At 33.8% G+C, this 22144-nt stretch overlaps 1 protein-coding gene across 1 annotated transcript in view; it reads right to left on the reverse strand.

Annotated features, from left to right (window-relative positions):
- The window catches only part of ADGRB3 (adhesion G protein-coupled receptor B3), a 427438-nt gene that overhangs the window by 154130 nt on the left and 251164 nt on the right, over window positions 1-22144 (reverse strand). Inside the window, exon 16 of the mRNA XM_015859145.2 lies at window positions 18426-18469. Coding sequence (XP_015714631.1) covers window positions 18426-18469 — 44 coding nt within the window. The remainder of the gene's footprint in view (window positions 1-18425; window positions 18470-22144) is intronic.

Below are 22144 nucleotides of genomic sequence, written 5' to 3' on the forward strand. Positions count from 1 at the left end.
ATCAAGATATCTTCACCTACGCCCTCAAAATATGTCATATGGGATGGGAAATTAGCAGTATTTCCCCCATCTTCCTACTATGGAGGCCAGGGCATACCAAGAGGATTCTCGGAATCCCAGGATGTTCCCAGGTAACTCCTCTTCCAGAGAAACAGGTTTCCCCTATCCAAACCAACCCATTACAGCTTTTAAGAACACCATCTTAGGGTTTGTATTACTTTTTGTAGGTTGCTCCTGTGTAGCTCAACAAATGCATTGAGCAAGAAAAGGCATAGAATTGCATCTGACCAGTTTTAGGATAACCTATGAAAGGCAGCACTCATAGACCAGTAATAAGACCAGCTTACCCTATGACAAAAATCAAGGGCTTACGGAAAGCCCCCCCAAAGGAAGCACCTCCATTTGTAGATTACTTTCCTTTCAGCTACCAGTCATTAAATGAGACCAGGAAAGGGTGGATCCAACCCTTCTGATTGCACCGATAAATTGCTTGTACCTGTGTTCCTAGGGCTGGCCATGTCTCTTCACCAGATGCTCAATCACTGCTTCAGGCCACAATCTAACAGTTCCCATAGAGGAAGTCATTGTGACATTTCTACAGTTCTCTTCCTGCAAATTTTTTCTCAGTCACAAACCCAAACAAAGCAAAAAGCATAAATTGACAATATGCTAAGAAACTACTCATTTCAAGTACTGGTAGATTTTAGGATTGCCACCATTCTGAGTATATTGCTTATTAATGTGTAAACGATATATAAACAACATGTTCAACAACTAATATGAAAAAAAAAAATTACAGCAGATTCAGGAATATTTAAGAAGTCCAATAACTCTTGCTTTTTTTTGAATACCAGGAAATATAGAATATTTATTTTGTTCACTAGAGTGCTGATGTTTAGTCATGTCTTTTTGACACTTATGCATGCTTAAACTATACAAGAAACAACCAAATTTCTGATATTTAAATTCTCAAAGCATACCCATGAAAATATGAAGGCAAACAAGGAATATTCATTTGCTGTGGGGAAACATAAGGAAGGCATAACTTAAAAATCGTAAAAGGTGAAGAAAATGAGAAATACAAGCATCCCTTGGAGAAAGAAAATTACATGTAGTTATTCAAATCACAGTCCTTGCTTAGATTTTTCCATGATACTTTATAGAATACAACATCAACAAACCTTTCTAGAACACAAAACCCAGAAGAAATATTACATTTTCCTAATCTATTAGAAAATAAAGTAGCACAAACGTTTTATTTTTCTAATGATAGTACCAGATTTAGTTTATCTGCATACCATATAGGTGGTAGAAGTGACCACTAACAATTATTTATATAAATGTGTATGTATGTGTATCAAGCTACAATTTTATTTTGTATATCCTAATTTTCAGTCAAACTGAAATAATACAAGTTCTTGTTGTATTAGAAGCAATCTAGGGAGATGAGAAAATCTGTATATTTTACAGCAGACAGAAAATAATGTAAGATGATTTAAGAAATGCAACATGAACTGACATACCAAGACAAAGAATATTACTTACAGGAGCTTTTCCTGACCAGAGGAAGCAAATGTATATTTTGTACTTGCAGGAGTCTAAAAAGGACAACTTTATAGTAAATGCTTACTCAAGTTTTATGATTTCTTCCCAACTCTAACTAAGGGCTACACTTAGAGATTTTCTGAATTCCCACAGTATGAACATAAGATAAACGGTATATAAATATATAAAATAAATATATATAAAATATATAATAGAATATAAATATTTATATTTATATATAGTATATAATATAATATATAAAAATATATTATGAACATAAAATAAATGGTAGTGCTAAATAATAATTTCTTTTCCTATGAATTTCTCTCTGAAGTCACTGTCTACAGCCAGGAAAATATTTTCTCAGTATCCTAATGACTGGAAGTGGAAGACAGGCAAGTCTTATGGCATAATACATTTCTTACTTCTGGGTCTTAATTCACATCATCATTTCAAGCAGTTCTGCCTCTTCCACTGCTATGGACCAGGGACTAAAGAAAAACAGACACTTTGATTGTCCAGCCATTCAATATTTAAATTGTTCCTTTAGACTATCCCTCTTCTGCATTTAGAAATTGACCAGGACCATTGGCTTTCCGACCGGGAGCCCTTCCCTCTCTAAAAAACAAAATAAGTTGTCAGATACTAAATTTTTAATACAAGATAGTGTGCACACACATACAAACAATAAATAATTTGATCAGTACACCAGAAGACAGAAGCTGCTATTATTCCAGTCCATTCTACTAAAAAGAAACATCTGAATGAGCTTGCTCCCTGAAAACAGATGTCTTCACTCAGAGATTGCATAAAACTTTCCAGACAGCAAAACCATACCTCTCCCACTGTAAATAGTAGATGGTCCACAAAAAGCTCAAAACGGTACCTGTTAGTATGTATTTTAGTCAAAATATTTTCAGTTTCCAGTGAAAACATTACAGCATGGAGTTTTTAAAGTAATCTACTGTCACCCAGTGACTTTAAAAACGAACAAACAAACAAAACACAGCCAATGCCCTAGCCTTCACTCGAAGGGCAAAAAATTGCAAGGTTTGAAACAAGTACTTTCCTACATGATGATATTCATCAGTGCTTGCTGAACACTTATGGAGACCAAATAGTGGAGATGAGAACACTAAGGTGGTCAGTGATAGCTTTCATCAATGGTGAATGGTGACATGTGCTGGTGCAGACTCTTATAAGTGTGGCATTCAGGCCCTTGTTCATCGCTAGCAAAAATGCAAAGCTAACAATAGTGACTATATTGAAAGATCATGTTTTGTAGCTGAGAATTTGTTCTATAAGATAATGCGCTCTTTCAATTGTAGTTTCCACAGATGGAAGAAGGTACTTTCCAAAGAAGGAGGCATTTTTAGAGCAACATACATACATTCTATTCTAATACTTCAGCTCTAGTCTAATGTTAATTAAAAAACATTAAATTAAGAGGATATTTGCATTAGTCTAAATAAATACAAATTTGCTGCAGGACATGGGAGATTCACATTATAAGTATCATATATATATATATATTTAATAGGGCATATGAAGTGATGGTGTCTTGGTACATATACAAAGTAGTCAATAAAACAGACAAATGACACAAAACCCACTGGTCATTGTCTTTTTTAAAAATAAATAAATAAATAAAATAAAATTCATGGTTACTGTGCAATTTCTTTTCCATTAAAGACTTTCTGAATCAGGAACACTTGTATTTTGGAAGCAAATGAGAATACTCTACTCATGAAGACTTGCATACTTGAAGGTAATTTCACTAAATACATAGGATATAATTTGGCTCTTAAAATTAATTCAGACCGCTATAAAAGTCAAAGTTCATATTAAAAGCAAAACTGGCTTACATCAGGTAAAGCTTCCAGCAGAACTATTAAAGACAATACCAAAAATCTGCATGCTCCAACAAAGAGTTTTGTGTTTTTTTTTTTTAAATTTTCCTTTGACTATTCCCCAGATGAAATGAAAACTATTTCTCTAAAGGTTAAAAGTTACTTAAAACAAGTAGAAAATCAGTATATGCTTGAGCAATTACTTCTTGAGTGAATATGGATTTTTAGAAATATATTATAACAAATACTATAACATGAAGGATTAAGTATATTTATCCTCTATGGAGAGGATACAGTGCCTAAAATCCTGGTATAGGCCTTCAACTTATTACATAACTATATAGTGTTGTCAATTTCTTAATTTGCATTAAGAAATACTGTCTGGGCGTATGTATATATATATATACACACACACAAATGTCAAAATAAACACGTTTATCTTGACCGCCTCATGAACATCTGTCAGACAGTTTTTTCCACACCAAATGAAGCAGATTTATATGAATGTGTTTGTAAGTATATTAGTTCTATGTAATATAAGTATGTATAGTTAAGAGAATACAGTAGCTCCAATTATTTTTACTACAGTCTACGCAGGATTGGTTCTTTTTTGTAATAGAGCAGGGGTTTACATCTTGGTTCCTGAAATAATTTCAATTTACAGAATTTGAGAAAGCTATCCTGTGCTGAGCTGCTTCTATCACAGCTAGGCTGCTAACAGTACTTAAACAAGCTAGATGAAGATAGTGTAGAAAAAATATTGACTCTGCACTGCAGTACATTGCAGTGACTCGGCACAGATGTAATTTGTTTGAAAATATTATTTTTCCTTTGCATCTAGAAGTTCTTGAAGCTTGGTGGCATCTGCAGTGATACTTGAAATATTGTAATCAACGTTACAGAGCACTGGATAGGAAAAATCAAGGAAACCAGAAATAGTAAAATGTGGGATGCTTCTTGGTAGGTGTTATTTTACAGTTCATCACAAGTACAACACTGAAATGTTGCCATTAGTCACATATACTTGTTGCCATTTTTATGCACACAAGAAAGACTTAAAAAAGAGGAGAAAACCAAACAACTCCAACATAATCATCTTGATCTTATTTTCCCCCACCTCAAAGGCAGGATTTTCCCCCTTTCCCTCCCCCTTCCCCCCCCAAAAAAAACATACAGGTTGGGAAAGCAATATAATATACCCTGAAAATGTGCTTTTCTTTGTACCCATATGAGCAGCTCTGGAAGGTCTAAGGCTACATGACAGAGGACTTCAAAGCCTTATGTAAATTTTTTTAACTTAATTTTTAACAAAACCTCTCAATATTTAAATCCTAACTATAAAAAAATTTAATTGTGTAAAGACATGGTGATTGAGTCACCATCTCTGGAGGCGTTTAAGAAACATGTAAATGTGGTACAAAGGAACATGGTTTAGTGGGGTAATATTGATGGTAGGTGGACAGTTGGGCTAGATGATCTTAGTAGTCTTTTCCAACCTTAATGATTCTAGTTCACCAACAAGTATCAGTATATTTTTGAGTACCATCTGATTTGTAAAAGGCACCAAACATGTAGCAAGAAAAAGGCCTGGCTTCATTCACATTTATCCTGAGATCAGAGAAATAGTTCAGAAGTTCAGAGGAGATAAGTATAAAAGAGCCAGATGATTAAATAATGTGACAATCGTGAGGCATGTGGCACTTAAAAGCACTAGAGTTAAGTGACTCAATTTCTGTGAGTAGTGAACAGGGATAGGTAGGTGTTTGAGGACAGTATTCTCAGCAGCCTTGATGTAAGTATTCGCAAAACAATCAAGAGAAGACTGTCAGATGTTTAAAGCACCACTTTATAGGCACCTAAAGAGATTCACATCTGATACCACTCCCCATGTACCAATACCTCTTGCATACAAGTGACTGACCTGTTGCTTTTTAAACAGAACTATCAAAGAATAAGAAACAAGGCTTTGTGCCCCAAACATCTCAAAAAGGGTCATCTGGATTTTAGCTTCCCATTCTCAGAAGGAGTTCAGAAGTAACTGTGAGATTAAGAAGTCTGGATGTGAGGGTCTTTCTCAATCCACAAACTGCTGATTTGTGTTAAAGTCAACACATAAAAACATGATTTATATGGCCAGAAAATGACAATGGGGGGATATCAATTCTAACCAAGTAATGATGACTTTCTCCTTGTGTGGGAATCATCTTTCAAGGATGTTTCTAGAGATTACTGAAGAGTCACAGAACAAGAGAGAACTTACATGGATACAGAAGCTTTGTGTTCAGCATCCAGCTCTATTCTCTCCTTACTTTATCATCACTCTGGAAGTAAAACAAGCATATCTGGGTTTGCTCTCATTTGTAAAGCAGTATTGTTTTTTTCTTTTAACCTGATGAGTGTTACAATATCATTATCATCTAAACAGTAACAAGTACTTCTTTTGGCACCCCAGACCTCTTGTGGATAACTTGTGGATAAGGAGAATCAATCAGAGAAAATGCACAAACTGATCAGATGGGGAAATCACATGGGGTATAGTGCTGGTGCATTGTCATCAATAGTGGCAGTCCACTCCAACTACAAAAATGACTGATAAGCCAAGAGATTAGTCTGACTTTCAGGTCCCTGATGGAGCTTTTACTGCCCACAGTTAGAATAGTCTGCCTGTTGCTTATTTTAACTCATAAACACATCCAATGTCACTGAATATGAAACTATAATACCATTCTGATGCAGTCTGTTTCAGAAAGCACTGTATTACTAGTGTTTTGATTTGAGCATGGAGTTTTGGTGTACTAAATTCTTCATTGTATCTGTTGATGAACTTAGGTTTTGTTAAAGGCTTCTATGTGGTTCTTCTGTAGCCTTACTGGGAAAGGAAACATACAAGTAAAACCACAAATGAAGCCCATGATGAACAGTAAAACTATTAGAAATAACTGATTTCCTGTGAATGCAGATCTCAGTTATAACAATATCCAAAATTAAACTACTTCCTTAAAGCCATATATAGGAATTACAACAGATCAGATCCCCAAGATTTCATACTACTTGTATTATTGTTCTCTGTATTTTCTTGAGACATACATTTTAAGAAAGGAATACATTTGGCTTTAAACACATGCACATTTAGCCTTAGAGAGTGTGTGTATACATATAGAGAGAGACACACCTTTTAAACCACCTACTGAAGTTTTTTTCCGCACATTTATAAAAAAAAGAGACTCACAGTTCATTAAAGCAAGAGCTTTAATTATGGGAAACAAAAACTGCCAATAGTTTGAAAGACACACTTAATTAATGTGGAAATATCAAGCTAAACCCACATAGACTGAAGATAATGAAGCTACTTACAGAACTACGCTGAGTACATTCTATTCCGCTACATTAGGGTTTTGTTTTACTTTTTTTTTCCCACCAAAAATTAGCAATGAGTTAATCTATATGTCTCATAGACACACACAAAAAAAAACAACCCATCACTGATATATTTTCTGAAACATAAACATTTGAAAAGTAAACAATATGTAAATAGCTAAAAAGACTGAGATACAAAGGACATAGTCTAGAGTATCAAAGGTATAAATCCAAATTAAAGTTACCTGATTGCACAAAAGCAAAACAAGTAAATATTGAATTACTTGGTGCGTAGTCAACAAGCACCCAGAATGGTGTTGTCAGATTGATATCCACAGACTGTAAAGCTAGAAGAATTACACATTGGAAAGAGATAACTGGAAACAAACAGAAAATACTCACCTGTGTATGCTTGCAGGGAAAACTCCAAGAGGAACAATCTCCAGAAAGAGACTCTTCCCCAGTGGCAGGCAGTCCTTAAATGGGGTCTAGGAGAGGTGGAGACAGGCTCCACCCCTTCCAGTCACACAGGTGAATTGCCTTCACCTGAGCTCCATGGCTCCAACCATGATCCAACATGTCCCATACACTTGGTAATCAGAACAGTTTTTTATAATATTTGTTCTTATGCTTGTTTTTCTGGAAATAAATAGTATCCTTCTGTTATTCACTGCCTTTTTAACACTCAAGTAAGTGTTCGGGAGTTTCCATGTGTTTTACTGATTATATTATTACAAGGGGCAAACATATATTTCATTATTTTTACACACCCTTCCGGAAAGACTGCATAAAATGTAATTGAAAAAGAGGGAAAAAAAAAAAAAAAAAGTGATTTAATGATTATCAGAATTTATGACCTCTACAGCATCTTCAAGAAGGGGCTATGATATCAGGTTTAAGAGATAATTGAGAGTAAACAGAATCCAAGCTTGATAGCATATAGAATTATTCAGTTAAGGGTACAGAAAACCAGATTATTATTATTATTATTATTATTATTATTATTATTATTATTATTATTATTATTATTATTATTATTATTATTATAAGGCACAATTCATGGAAGTCTTGTTATGACATTTCTAATAATGTTTTATTGTTAATTAGTTTTCTTGCAACAGAATGCTGTCTGCTGACACAGGTAATCCCTACAAACAGGATGTTTGCACCTGTACTACTCTATATGCACGAGTACTTTCTGTCTTGTTAAATTATTCTCAATACATGAGTAAATAAAAGCACAAGATCACTGGGAGAGGGAAACAGGAATGTGATGTGAAACATTCTGTTCAAATTTTTAAGGTTTAGAAAACATTCTCATTTATATTAAGAACAATAGACAGTTGAAAGGCTATTTCTGGGCCTGTAGTTTTTAAGAACTGTTTTAAGAGGCAATCAAAAGTAGTGAGGTACAATTATTATTAATAAATCAGAAGTTTGTCTTCTTTATTTGTGTCATCAAGCAGAATCAAACTAGATTTTCTGCTTCATAAACTTCAAAACTTCCCATTATTAAGAAAATACAGCAGAGAAACCACTCAGCTAGAATACTTAGCCTGACTGATTCTTGACCTGTATGATATGACAAATGGTATATGCTTTTTTTGTTTTTTTTTTTTTTTTTTAAAAAAAAAAAAAAAAAAAGGAAAAATAATAATTAAAAAAAAAAGCTGTCAAATATATGAAAACCTCTTTTCAGGAAGACATCGTTTTGCACATTTTCAGCAGCTTGCATTTCAAAAATGTCTCCTCTGAAAAAAAACTAAACAAATAGACAAACATACAAACAATGAAAAAAAAAATCAAATGAGAAAATATTAAAAACACCAGCTGTGAGGTTGGATAGTTATGACCTATACTTCAAAATCAGCTAAAAATATCAGAAGCTTATTCACATCACCAAAACACTGACCTAGGTGTTCCTTTATTTTCTCAGAAACAATTGCATTAGTCAAAATAAACTGCAATGTATAAGTTCAGACAAACTAGAACAAAAAAAGGTTATATAGGTCATAAAATGACATTTGGATAACAGTTGGAGCTGGCAGTAACACAAAGAGGCTCTGAAAGAGGAGTATCTCTAAAATAGCATGCCCAGCCTATACAGAAACTCCACATGTACCAGAATGTGTTAGAACATACCTTCCCACATCTCTCCCTGTCCTGCTTGCTTCTTGCCTACAAATATTTGTACAGGCAACAACTTTGCTCTTCTGATAACACGTGATGAAATAGTGATTCTTTTTCTCTGGGTTTTGACCTGTATGATCAGTCTTAAATATTTGTGCACACACACACCAGTCTTCCAAAAAATGACATAAAAATGACGTTCATGCTTTTGCAAGAAGAGTGAAGCAAAGAAGATGGGAAAGTCTTTTCCAATTGTTAGATATTTTCCATGTCACAGAAAAGTGTGTAATTCTAGTGGATAGGTTACAACACCTAGTACTCTATCACATTAGCTGAAATACTTATGGTGATTATTAGGAAATTCTATATTATTTTAAAAAGAAAGCAATTAAGGTAAATCCAGCATTGTTTTACTTCTACGTTTATAATGGAAAATAAAGTATAATTCACATTAAGTAACGCTGTTCTATCTGTTCTGTAATGTAAATAGCATTAAGATCAAGCATCAGGTAAATGTATATTGTGCTCTGTAAAGTATATCTTGCTGTGTAGCAGAATGAAGAAAATGAGGTTTCATGTATTCATTGGTATAGTTGGGGGTTGTAAAAACATTTTATAAGCTTTCTGTCTCGAAGGTTTTAATCAGCTCAGGTAATCATGTATCTGTGTGCGTGTATGGGTGCACAAACAAATGAAGTACTGAAACAATTGGATGCTTGCCTATTGACACACAAGAAGAAGGGAGAGAAGAGAGAAGAATGAGTGATATGCATTTAAAAAAAAAAAAAAAATGAAGTGTTGACTTTTTCCTACAACTTCTTAAGTATAATATGCTTAAAAAGACATTAAACTAGCTCTTGAAAACTAGTGACTATATCCCTTGTTTAAGAATGCCCGTGTGAGCTGCATGATATTCCGTTGGTAAATGTGCAGGTCATTCACGTGAATTCTCTTTTGTTCTAAGGAAATCTATCCTTTTTATGGTGTTTTATTATCTGATATTTGTCATTTTTCCATGTTAATCTATTTTAATGTTGTAGCAAAACCATAGCTTATTTTTGCAAGGAATTTCAAAATTGAACAGATACAAAAAAAAAAAAAAGTGCCCGTCAAAATTGCACTTAAGTAGTATAAGCCTATAGAATTTCATTTTAAGTCTTGTCAAAATAATGTACTCTTTTCAGGATAAGTTCACAAACAAACCAAATTCGTTATGAGTGACTCCATATTTCTGGTTCTGCATTGCTGCATAAATAAGAGTATGCAATCCTTTAATTATTTTCATCTGAGTCTATTAAATAACTCCTGTATTTGTGCCAATTACTTTGGAGGAATTCTGGCTTTCAGTTCGCAGTCCAGCATGCTGTTTAAGCCTAGATTCTCAAAGGATCTGATAGTAGACAACACCAAGAATATATCTATGTTAGAGGATGAACTGATAGCAATGTGATGATATTTTGATTCCTATTTTTTATATATGCAAAGATAATTATTTAATTTAGAGAATAAACATTTTGCACTGCTTCCAGAGAGTAACTGGGAGATGCATGGGAGAGGATAACCACCAAAAATTACATCGTTAGGATAACAAGTAGAATTGGAAATCATTAACGTAACCTGTGAAATTTAGAATGATATAATCCTTTACTTAGAGTAATAGCATGTACTACAGGATGGTATGCCCAGCACATGCACTTGATATGTTATAATATTTAGTTAACTATCTAGGTAAGAAATCTCTTACTCATCAGTATCAGAAAAGACGATGATAACATAAAACATCATCCCAAATACAACATGCTTTCAGCTAAAAATCTACTCAGCCATAATATAGCAGCTATTCAACTCAAGAATATTTTTGTGAAATTACCTTGCTTGGAGCTGTTCCTCCAGTGGATTTTTTTAAAATCCCAATATACTTTTGTAATACTCTTATTAATGACTGGCCATCTACCACAAAACATATTTTATTCATATTACGTGGTATTTAATGTCCTTAATATCTTAAAAATTTTTTTAACCTTTACTGATTAAAAAACAAAACATTATTTTAAATATTTTAAGTTTGTTTCTGAGACTTTTAATTTTATGGAAAAAATCAGTTCATACTAGCCACATTTCTTTAATCATCTGTTAGAAAATGTAATGTTGGCCTCTACTGTTTCTGTTCTTAAGGACTTCAAACATCCCATCCCGTATGAGAGAGTGGTGACTTGTACTCTCAGTAATCAGGACAGATGTATTAAATACAGTAGCAGTAGAGTATACGGTAAACCTAGCTCTGGCATAACCCATCACAAAATGGAAGACAAAGATGTTCATATGCACTCTATGATTTCTCCATGAAGAAATGGAAAGCAGAATGAGCAGCCCATTTAAAAATCAATTTGTCTTGATTCTTTTACTCAGTGTACACAGAGCCGTTGATATTGGAGGAAATTCAGAGCACCACAGCCACAAATGCAAGCAGGGATAACTAAGGGAAGTTGAATAAAATATCTCAAAAAACTGGTATATTTTCTTGTAGGTTTTGCCAAACATCAATGACAAAATGTACATCTGCTATGCCAGAAATATGACAGTGCATCTTTGTGAATACTGGGTTGTTTTAAATCATGAAATGATTAAACACATTTTGCACTGCACTGAGATTCTTCTCTGTACTCAAATTCTGAAAAGAAATTTCATGAAAATAACAGTAATGACAATAGTCTATAAAAGTCAACCACACACACAGATGGATTTCATTTTTTTTTAATTTTTTTTTTTTTTATTTCTTTTCTCCCTATGCATGACTTTCCACTAAATAGCCCATCCATAAAATTCTAGATTGAAATTACCAGATTTTTGTCAGTGAGGACTTAAGGACAGCTACTGACGTCATGAATTGGCACGTGAAGGTCTTTGCTTCCCTCTAGTGACTACTCCAGGAAGAGTTTTTACTGAATCTGCTCACCTTGATCAAATACGGCACAGAGATACAGCAAAGGCCTAAGTACATATTCAGATAACTGTATCAGTGAGATGCTGATACAGCATGGAAAAAATATACTTGTGACAGCATATGACAAATATTGCAGATCTTAACTTGATGTGTGTTTGACTTTTTTTTTTTTTTTTGTGATGGAATTTTAGTTTTATCAGTCAGATACGATTTCAGAGTTGACAGTACAGTAACAATTGGGGGGAACACCATCTTAGCTTCATTACAAAATACATCTCTGTATACTCCAAATGTTTGAGATCACTTTTACATGAAATCAGTGTTCTTGTAAAAAGACAACCAAGATTCTTTTGTTATCAGAATATTTACCATTCCAATTAGTTATCTGTATACATTTGGAAGTACAGGCAAGAAATTTCACAATATGTAAATGGTCGAAAATATCCTTTATTATCCTTTTCATATTACTTGTATTTATACCACCTGAAATTCTGTCTTTGTAGTGCAGACTGTAAATAAGTTTAAAAATAATGAGCATGTATCTGTTGAAGACAGCACACAGTATGATTTACTTATCAGAAATTTATGTACATTATCTCTTCTGCTATTCTCAAAGGGAAAGGAGAGAGTGACAGAGTTGCACAGCTCTTCCTCACTTGGATACATAATATTTCTCTGATTTTTCATCTTCTTGGGTTGATGAGATTTCATATTTGTTTAAGTATGGTATAATACAAAGACATTTAGTTCTCTGGCACTACCTCTGTCAGATAAACAGAAATAAATTATTTAGGACTATCAGAAGTCCTGTTCTCATCAAAACAAATGAAAAAAAAAACAGCAAAAAAACAACAAAACAAAACAAAATAAATAAATAGATATTAAAAATGTATTTAACCTTCCTTCATCACAGTAGTAAAATGATAATCAGTTTTGAGAATAGCTAGAGATCTTGCTCAGTTAAGGCTTGGGAGTTTGGAGCTTGAACTCCGCTGGGGTTTTGGGTGACATCAGAATAACAACTTTGTCCTGTTTCCCCCTATCTTTAAATAAGCGAGTTCACTACCAACCATGTGGTAAATTGCATTGACATCTACACATGATGCACTATTTAAGTTGCATGGTGTGCAAAAGGATAAGAAACTTTGTTGGCTTTAAGCATCATACATAATTTTCAGAGCTGAACTGGATTTTAAACAGCGTTCCCCTACAAGAATCAGTCAAAGTCCAGCACTATGATAGATCTGCAGATCATTTGCTGCCTTCCTTGTTGAGGTATTACCAAGGAAAACAAAGATTACAATTTATTTGACTTCGTAGAATCCATGACTTTTTATGGACACATAGACACAAACCCAAAATACGACCAAATTATTTGCTGTTGTCAACCTTATTCAGACTGTTTAAAGATCTTCCCTCATTATATTCTAAAATCTGTCACAGATAATTTTAAATCAAATATTTAAAATTAATTATGAAAATACAACTACCAGTTCTTTTTATTCCTATTTCAGAATCATAATTGCTGACTATTGCAAGAAAACACTATTTTTAGTTTCTGGGAATCTGTATTTACATAAAAGCAATAAATAGCAATTGAGTTCTCAACAAATGGGTTTGATTAATCACTCAGCAAAAATTAAAAAGAAATTGAACTTATTATCAAGAATTAATTTAATTTCCTCTTTTTACCATAAATCTCAGCAGGTCATGTAAGCCTGTTCATGGCAGTGTAGGTGTTAGTGAAGAGCAGTGTTATAAAAAAAGAACTAAATTATAAATTCCTCCCATGTATATAATGATTCATTTTCTATGTGACTTAAGCAAAGAAAAATCTGGTTTGATTCTTTTTCAACATAAAATCACATCATTTTATATCATATGTTATCTACATATTTCAATGCTGAGTACTCCTGAATTACAGTATAATCTTATCAGTATGTAAATTTAAATTTGTTTTGATAGAGGTTTTATGTGGCTTGTCCCCTTATCTGATCTGATTCAAATCAGTCAAAACATTTTAGTTGTCTGCAAGGGATTTTGGAACAGGCTTCTCATTCCATATAGTTATAATGAGAAAGTTATCTCCAAAGAATATGATTCTGCAGCATCTTTCAATTCGGTATGCATGACTTAAAAAAAACGCCAGATTATGTAATGTGCTACTACACAGACCCCACTACATATAGCTCTTTATATAAGCAAATTCTCCAGAATGCATTTATGCTTTGGGTAAGTTCATTATCAACAACTCTTTCATTAGGGCTGATAATAGCAGGACTAGGGGTTTTAAGTTGAAGGAGGGAAGATTTAGGTTGGATGTTAGGGGAAAGTTCTTTACTAGAAGGGTGGTTAGGTCCTGGAACAGGCTGCCCAGTGAGGTTGTGGATGCCCCATCCTTGGAGGTGTTCAAGACCAGGTTGGACAGGGCCCTGGGCAACCTGATCTAGTAAATGTGTATGTTTGGTGGCCCTGCTAGGCAGGGGGGTTGGAACTACATGATCCTTGAGGTCCCTTCCAACCCGGGTCATTCTGTGATTCTGTGATTCTGTGATTCTGTGATTCTGTGATTATATTTCACAAATGATAGCATAGAAGCTAGCACAGAAAGTAAATTTTCTGAAGTTAATAAAATAATCAAAGCCTCAGCTGGTATACTATACTATATATACATATATATATAGTATATATATTTGTGTGTGTGTATATATTATATTATATATAATGAATATGGTGGTGATGGGCTGACAGACTAGATGATATTAGACCTCTTTTCAATCTTAAAAATTCTATGATTCCACGATATTTTCAAAGGCTTGCAAGCCCAGCCCAAAGAATAAGTGTAACACTTCATTGTAGTAGTTTAAAAAAAAGCAATAAAGAAAGAAAAAGCTGACTTGCATTCCCTGTCAATTTTATCATAAGGCAACAAAATGCAAAAGTTTTTTTGTTGGTATGTGTACAAGCTACATTGTACAACAGCTACATTCTACCCTGTAAGCAAATCTGAGAATATCACAATTAAACTTTTCTATGTCTGCACTGAATGAATTCTTTTGTAGCCAAATCTACCAGGAGAAATAGGGGAAAATGAATAAAAAGCTCTAGGAGGCAATAAAATAAAATAAATAAACATTTTAAATCCTCTTTTTAATAGATAATGTTTTAATATAAGTATGGACTGAATTACTAAAGTTATGTAAGTTTATACATTTTCTCATTTCTCATATGTATATATCATGGTTTTACATAACACAGAAGTGTAAATTTGTATGGCAATAGGAAAAAAATATAGACCAGACCTTCCACTTACGCTAAACTAAGACTGCATTGTACTACTGCCAACTGTATATTCAGCAGGCACAAACTGCTATGAGTACACATATGGACAAATAAAAGGCTGTCATACTGTTATAACATCCTTCTGTAGCAACTGGCAGAAAAGAGCCCGAGAATCCTAAAAACCTTTTCTTTACTTAGTGCTGTGAAATGTCATGTCACACTGCAAACAACTATGGCATGCATTGGCTACAACTGATACTTTCCTGCAGAGAGCACATGTGCTTGCATTATATCTAGCACACTCCAAAAAGAACAAACTAGATGCATTGTTTTGCAAACTACTCAATGATCACTGAAACTCCCATGTGAGATGATTGCTCAGTCCAATGATCTCTGTGTACACCTCAACTTTCACAACATCATGGTGGTTGTGTTCACTGCATGTTACAGTGGTACTTGTAATAGTACAATGTCACCAAGCATTCTGTTTCTTACTGTGCTGTAAATTCTGCAGCCAGAGTCATGCATCCACATGCTGGATCCACTAAGACAAAGGAATAACTTGCCCAAGCAACTTGTCTTTATTGTAGGACTTCAGATGTTAAGGTCATAGATTCATGCATTAGAGAATGCAACTAAGTTCAAAAGAACTATTCAGACAGCCTACAAAACTGCCACACTATATTTTTTTAAAATGGAAATTTATCTATGCATATTTTTCCAGTCCCTGGGTCTGTACAGCCTTGTCCAGACTTACATGAAATAAAACAAGGAAAGGAAAAAAAAAGCCCCACACAAACAAACAATGATAGTGATATGGCTAAGATTTAGGTGTGGTGTGCTCACAAACACCAGAACAGTAGAACTAAATATCAGGGTGCTGGGACTTGGCTCCTCAGACCATGGATATTTCTTAAGTATCATGACAGAGTTCAAGCAGGAGAGTATGCAAATAACACACAGCCCTGAGCTGGCAGATCATGGGGCATGGGTTGCTTCCAGGAGGCTGAAAATTATGTTTCAAGCTTCTGAATGATCTCCTACAAATAAAAAACTTAAAGGCTGGTCCTGAGGGTGCCAAGTAAGCACTCTGACCTGTGGATTCTTTTCTGGTTGGGACTCACCACTGCCTCCCTCTTTCTTCTTTTCCTTCTTAAAGAGGTAGGAGGAAAAGGAGAAAAAAGAAAACAGAATCTTTGTTTTTAGATACAACCAAAAGTGATCTTGAGACTGAGCTTATTCAGAAAGAGTCTGGACAACACTCTCAGAAATATGGTCTTATTTTTGATGATGATTGATTTTGATAATACTTTGTGAAGCCAAAAGTTAGACTTGATGATTCTTATGGATCCCTTCTCACTTGAGATATTCCATGATCTTATGATTTTTTGAAAAGTCATCCCTAGAACCCTTTCAACTTTTCTTTCTCTTGACAGACTGGGATTACTGTATCATGAGCATTTCCTGATGCCAGCAGCTCACTCATGCCATGCAATGCAAACCAGAAAAGGTGCAATTCCTTATTGATTTTTTCTTTTACTTGATCTAAAGAAATAAGTTGTATCTCCTCAAACTGTCACTTATTAATATCTCACATATTTTCTCATACGCTGAAAGGAAGAACACTCAGTATCACTCACTCAGAACTCACTTTAGATATAGATTATAAGGAATTGCCAATTAGTAGTCAATCTACTGCCAAGCATGCCCAAAAACAGATAGCTTCCCTTTCTGTTGGAGTAGTTTTAAGCTGACAATAGTAGAGAAGACTATTGTTTACTGAATATGAACTTGCTGTTCATGCAAATAATGACATAGCTATAAAGGTGGCAACAACCATTAGAGAACACTGCTGGCTGAAAAGCACTTAATTAAAAAAATATTAGCATAGAGTTACTGATCAGTTAAGAGCCTTCAGCTAAAAGCAGAGTATGTTTGTTGGATTATTTCCAAAATGCTTGCCAAATTCTGGTTATGCAAAAATCACCCAGTTTGGAAGGATGCAAGCACAGCACAGCTCAGTGGGATCTGCAACATGGATGAGGACATCAATCTATCAAATCTGATTGTCTGTTGTTAAGACTGTCTAGTTCCTGAGGCTTTAGAAAGAAGTGGAAAAATGAAAGCAAAACAAACCACCAAGAACCCATTTGCATAGTCTGTCACATATTCAATTGTTTGAGATTTATGAATGATAAATTCAGCATTATGGATCTTCCTCAGTACCAGAATACAAATTCTGGCACATTCTGGAGTAAATACAAGTAAAATGCTACAGAAATTAAAAAAGAAAAAACAAAAAACAACCCACTACAGTCTCTCTCTCTATATATATATGATATTTTGATAAATATTTATGATATATATGATATGATATGATAATGACATCTGTGCAGAATTTGCTGATAGAAGATATCTTATTGTGAATATTTGCTGTCTTATAAAAAGTTTCAGAACTATCATGTTATTCATCAGTGTACTGATTCTGAACTCAGACTAAAGAACAAAAGGACTAACAAATTCACAGGCATACAACTTCTAAAAATGCAAAAGGGTCTGTAAAAATGAAAGAAAAATCATACACCTGGCCAAGAAATACGTATTTTAGAAATTGCTACAGCAATCACATAGGGATCCTTTTTGGAAACATTTAATCTGCACCTAGCCAAAGTTCACCTTGACTTTAATAGGAGATTTACTGTGAAACAGTACTGAAGTAAATTAAAACTGTGTAAACTTAGTTTTTTATCTGAAACTCACCAATTTTACTATTTTACCTCTTTACAGAACCATTTTCTGTTTTGTTGCAGATGAAATACACTAAAAGGTAGTAGACAGCTGCTATCAAGCTTTCACTACTTAGTACAGAGCTATTATTTTATTAAATTAAATTTGAACATTTGCACCAACTTAAATGAAGATTGCAGTGGGTTTCACAGTTGGAAATGATATTTCTCCCAGCAGGAACAGAAATGGGAGGTTTCCTTAGACACCTGTTTGATCAGTTACCCATTCGTCTGTTGCTCAGCAACCACCATCACAGAACTACATCTCTCAGACATCCTCATTTTAATCTTAAAAGGGCAAATTGAAACATTTCTACATGAGTAGTCTGTTCCTGGTGAGATTTTGTGTTACCTCAATTTACATAACCGCAGAAAGGAAGCCATGTGACTGGAGAACCCAGAACTTCCACTCTGCAAATGGATGATTTTACCTGTCCTCACACCAATGCTTTCACTGACTGTGTACCTAAATATTATTAGGCATTATAAATATTTCAGCCATAGCCATAAAAGCAAACATCTGTCACTTACGTTCTTGAATCATCCCATAGCACACAATATGGATTCAATGTGCCCTGAAAAGCAAACAAAGAAACTCATTAGTTACTGATATTCAAAGAAATATATCATGCTTAATCTAAACATTTATTTGGATCCCTTCCTGTAAGATCACCTTTATGTTCTGATGAATTGATGCTACTAAAATTGCAAAAGGTTACTTCTTTTGGAATATTTAAAACACTTTAAAAACTCTGAGTGTCACTGTATTCTCTTTTAGGTAAGGTAAGCTTAAAGCTGTCCACTTAATTTCTGCGTGTGTTTAGAAGCAGAGCTATAGATCACAGATATAGGGCACATGGACTCTACATTCAATACTCTTTTGTATTTTTGTCACCTGAGTATTAGAGATTTTTGCTCAAAATCTTTTTTTTTTTTTCTTGAACTTTAGAATCCCAATTCCTATCTTTTAGAAGTCAATAGCAGCTATCTGAGTTGATTTCAAATAGTATGGGAATTTAGGTTCATTACACATCATTGCATTCTGGGTAATGTTTTAATGTTGAGACAAAATTAAAATTTACAATTCAACCTTAATCTTGGAAAACCTTTCTTAATCAAAACTGAAAATGACTTAGAATCACACGACTGGCTAAAAACTGGAAAACAGTATTCTTGTTCAGAAACATCAGATATTCCCTCTAGTCAGAACTATGTAAATAAATGCAGACATAAAGAAAAAATGTATCTAATAGAACCACAAGAGACTTGTTTATTACAGGTGGAATACACTATTTATTTATGCAAATGCTAGTCTACTTCTCTCGTGAACAGTGTTAGTATAGTAAAAGTAAAGTTTCACAGAAAACTGATTTTTTTTCTTTCTGAAATGTACTTTATTTATAGAAAAAAAACATGAATTTAAAATTTGTTAAATTTTGAAGTTCTTCAATTCAACTCTCCATGAAAGAAAAAAAAGAGATCCTTCTGAAGATGACTATACCAGAGGAATTTAGAGAAATTTTGATCCTCTACTTCACAATTTTGCTGACTGCATTGAATTTTATGATTGCAGTATAAATATTTAAAATCAGTGTATACTTATCGTACTTTACATAAATGTAGCACTATACAAACATAAATAAAGAATGTTTATAATACAAGGTATTTATAATACAAAGGAGTAGGGAAGAGGTTGGTGTTTAGAGCCCTGGGCACTTGAATACCCAGAGGCCAGGTCCTGATCATTAGCTGAAAGCTCTCAGGTATAATGATAAAAAACAATATGGAAGAAGAAGAATTGAGAAAAAATGGATCGATCATGCATAACTAATATTTTATTATTTATCAATTATATTAATTTGCATCCTAGGACTTGATGAAGAAATTCTACTTACAACCTGACATAGCTGTAAGTAGCTTTTAAAGAAGAACTCATAACTAAATTGTAGCATGACATTGCCCATCTGAGACCCAAAAGCAGGTATCATACAGTTTATGCTAGTTAGTCCCACAGTATAAGTAGAAATAATTAAAAAATTTAAAAAAATTTAAAAAAATCAGCAGGATAAGTATTACTCCTGTTCTTTAATAAGGTTCCAAATGAGGATTTGCTTCGCTAGGCATAGAAAAGCAGTTTCTCTTTTGATACCCTGTTCAAGCATCCTTCAAGCACTGCAACGACCATGAGAAGACTTGTCTTCCTATTTTCTTCTTTACACTGAACCTGTTATTCCCTTTTGTACACTTCTTTTTGGCCTGGCCTTCCAGCAACATCTTCTCACACTGCTGTCATTGAGCTACTTCTAACAGCCCTACCTTTCTGCTAGGGCAGCAATCATTCATCACAGCTCTTGCCAGTTAATTACTTAGCTGAAGTGAAGGAAGCAGCTCCTGTGTCCATTAAGGTTTATGACTGCTGCAGTATTGATTTAAACACTTCAGTACAGGACTTGGATATATCAAAAATAGACGTATGTATGTGAGTGTGCATGCATATGTAACTCTGCTTGGCATGTAAAACTGAACCTTAGAGATGTGATTGGCAACTTTGACAGCTATGCAGTACAATGCCAACTGTGTTTTGTAGCTAGCGTTTTCAGTCTCATTGAAAATTTCATGTCCTATGCCACTGCTGGCTTGTTACTTTAGAGTCCTTGGAGAAAAATTCAGGGCTAGAAGAAGGTGAGAGTTCTTATTATCTCTGCAGCGAACAAGGCTTTTGTCTGAGTTGTGCAAATTTTAAAAGATTACTTTAGAGTCTCATTACTAACTCTACTGGAGAAATATTATCAAATTTATCTTTAGATAACATCATCACATTCATATTTAGATAACACAGTTCTTTTCTAAACAACACGTTGAAAATGGTATTTTCACTATCTTCAACTATTATATTTTAATTTCACAGAATCACAGAATTGTAGGGGTTGGGAGGGACCACTAGAGATCATCGAGTCCAACCCCCCTGCCAAAGCAGGCTCCCTACACCAAAGCAGGCTCCCTACACCATCCCTACACCTACAACATTTATTGGTTATAGTCTAAAAAGCACACAAATCTGTGATTTACGTTTCCTCCACATCCTTTCTTTCTATTAATCTACTGGCTACTTCTGTTATAAAATGAAGCAACAGTAATAAATTTTGGAAATATGAATATTTTAATGCTATTTTGAATGAAAGATATTAACTCTTATTAGTTGACTTCATTTACCCATTTTTTCCTCCATAATATTTTATCTACTTAATTCAATCAGCGAATGGGGAGGAAAATTAACAAATGTGGGAATATTACATATATATTGATATATATATCCTCAACTCTAGAGGATGCTTAAAAATAATTCATTAAATCCATTTGAAAATGAACTATTCTGTATGATGAATAGAATTTAAAGTACAAAGGTCTGAGAAGACCAAAAACAAGAGCCATTCCAAAACCAAAACATACAAGTACAAAAAATAAAAAATAAAAAAATCAGATGAAAGAATTTTTGTATTTAATTTTCTATTTAATAATTAGCTAATTTAAATGACATTGTGATTAACCATTGAGACATTATATAATCCTCAAACTCTAAGGATACAGAAATAATAATTTTATCTAATTTTCTGTATCCAACATACGTTTGTTCCATTCTAATATATCGTAACAAGCTAAACAATATTTCTGTATAGACACAGTCTTATTTCTTTAAGTGAAGTCACATAATGGAGACTGTCTTGAAAAGAAAAATCACCAAATATTTAAAGACATTAATATTATAATACTGGGTTCCATTCCCAGAATCTGTAGACCAAAATTTTGCCATTGTATATTCCTGTTCAACTACTACATCCAAATGGACTGATACTATGTCTGATTTATGTAGACATAAATGTAGTGTGTACACTTCGGGACTAGGAATTTGTTCCAAACATCCAAAGTTTCTCTGGATTAAATTACTGTGAAAAAAAGTGGAGCCTAAGTTCAGAAGAATTGGCTCTGAAATCTATCTGTTGGCAGTGTTATTGATTTTTTGCCTTGTCAAGACATGTGCTTATCCAATGCTCATCAATTTTCACTTACCATAATGTTTACAAAGCAAGGTGACAATCAAAGACTCTAAACTGATCTTTTGTAATAATGGAGTTTTATCTGATTTCCATGCTTTTGAAACTTGGAAAATCTTGCTCTATAACTTACTCAAAGGGATTCAGAATAAAACAAAACAAACACCACCTTATCTCCCTAAAATATCTCAAAATTAA

This window comes from Coturnix japonica, chromosome 3 (genome assembly GCF_001577835.2).
Source record: "Coturnix japonica isolate 7356 chromosome 3, Coturnix japonica 2.1, whole genome shotgun sequence".
NCBI lineage: Eukaryota > Metazoa > Chordata > Aves > Galliformes > Phasianidae > Coturnix > Coturnix japonica.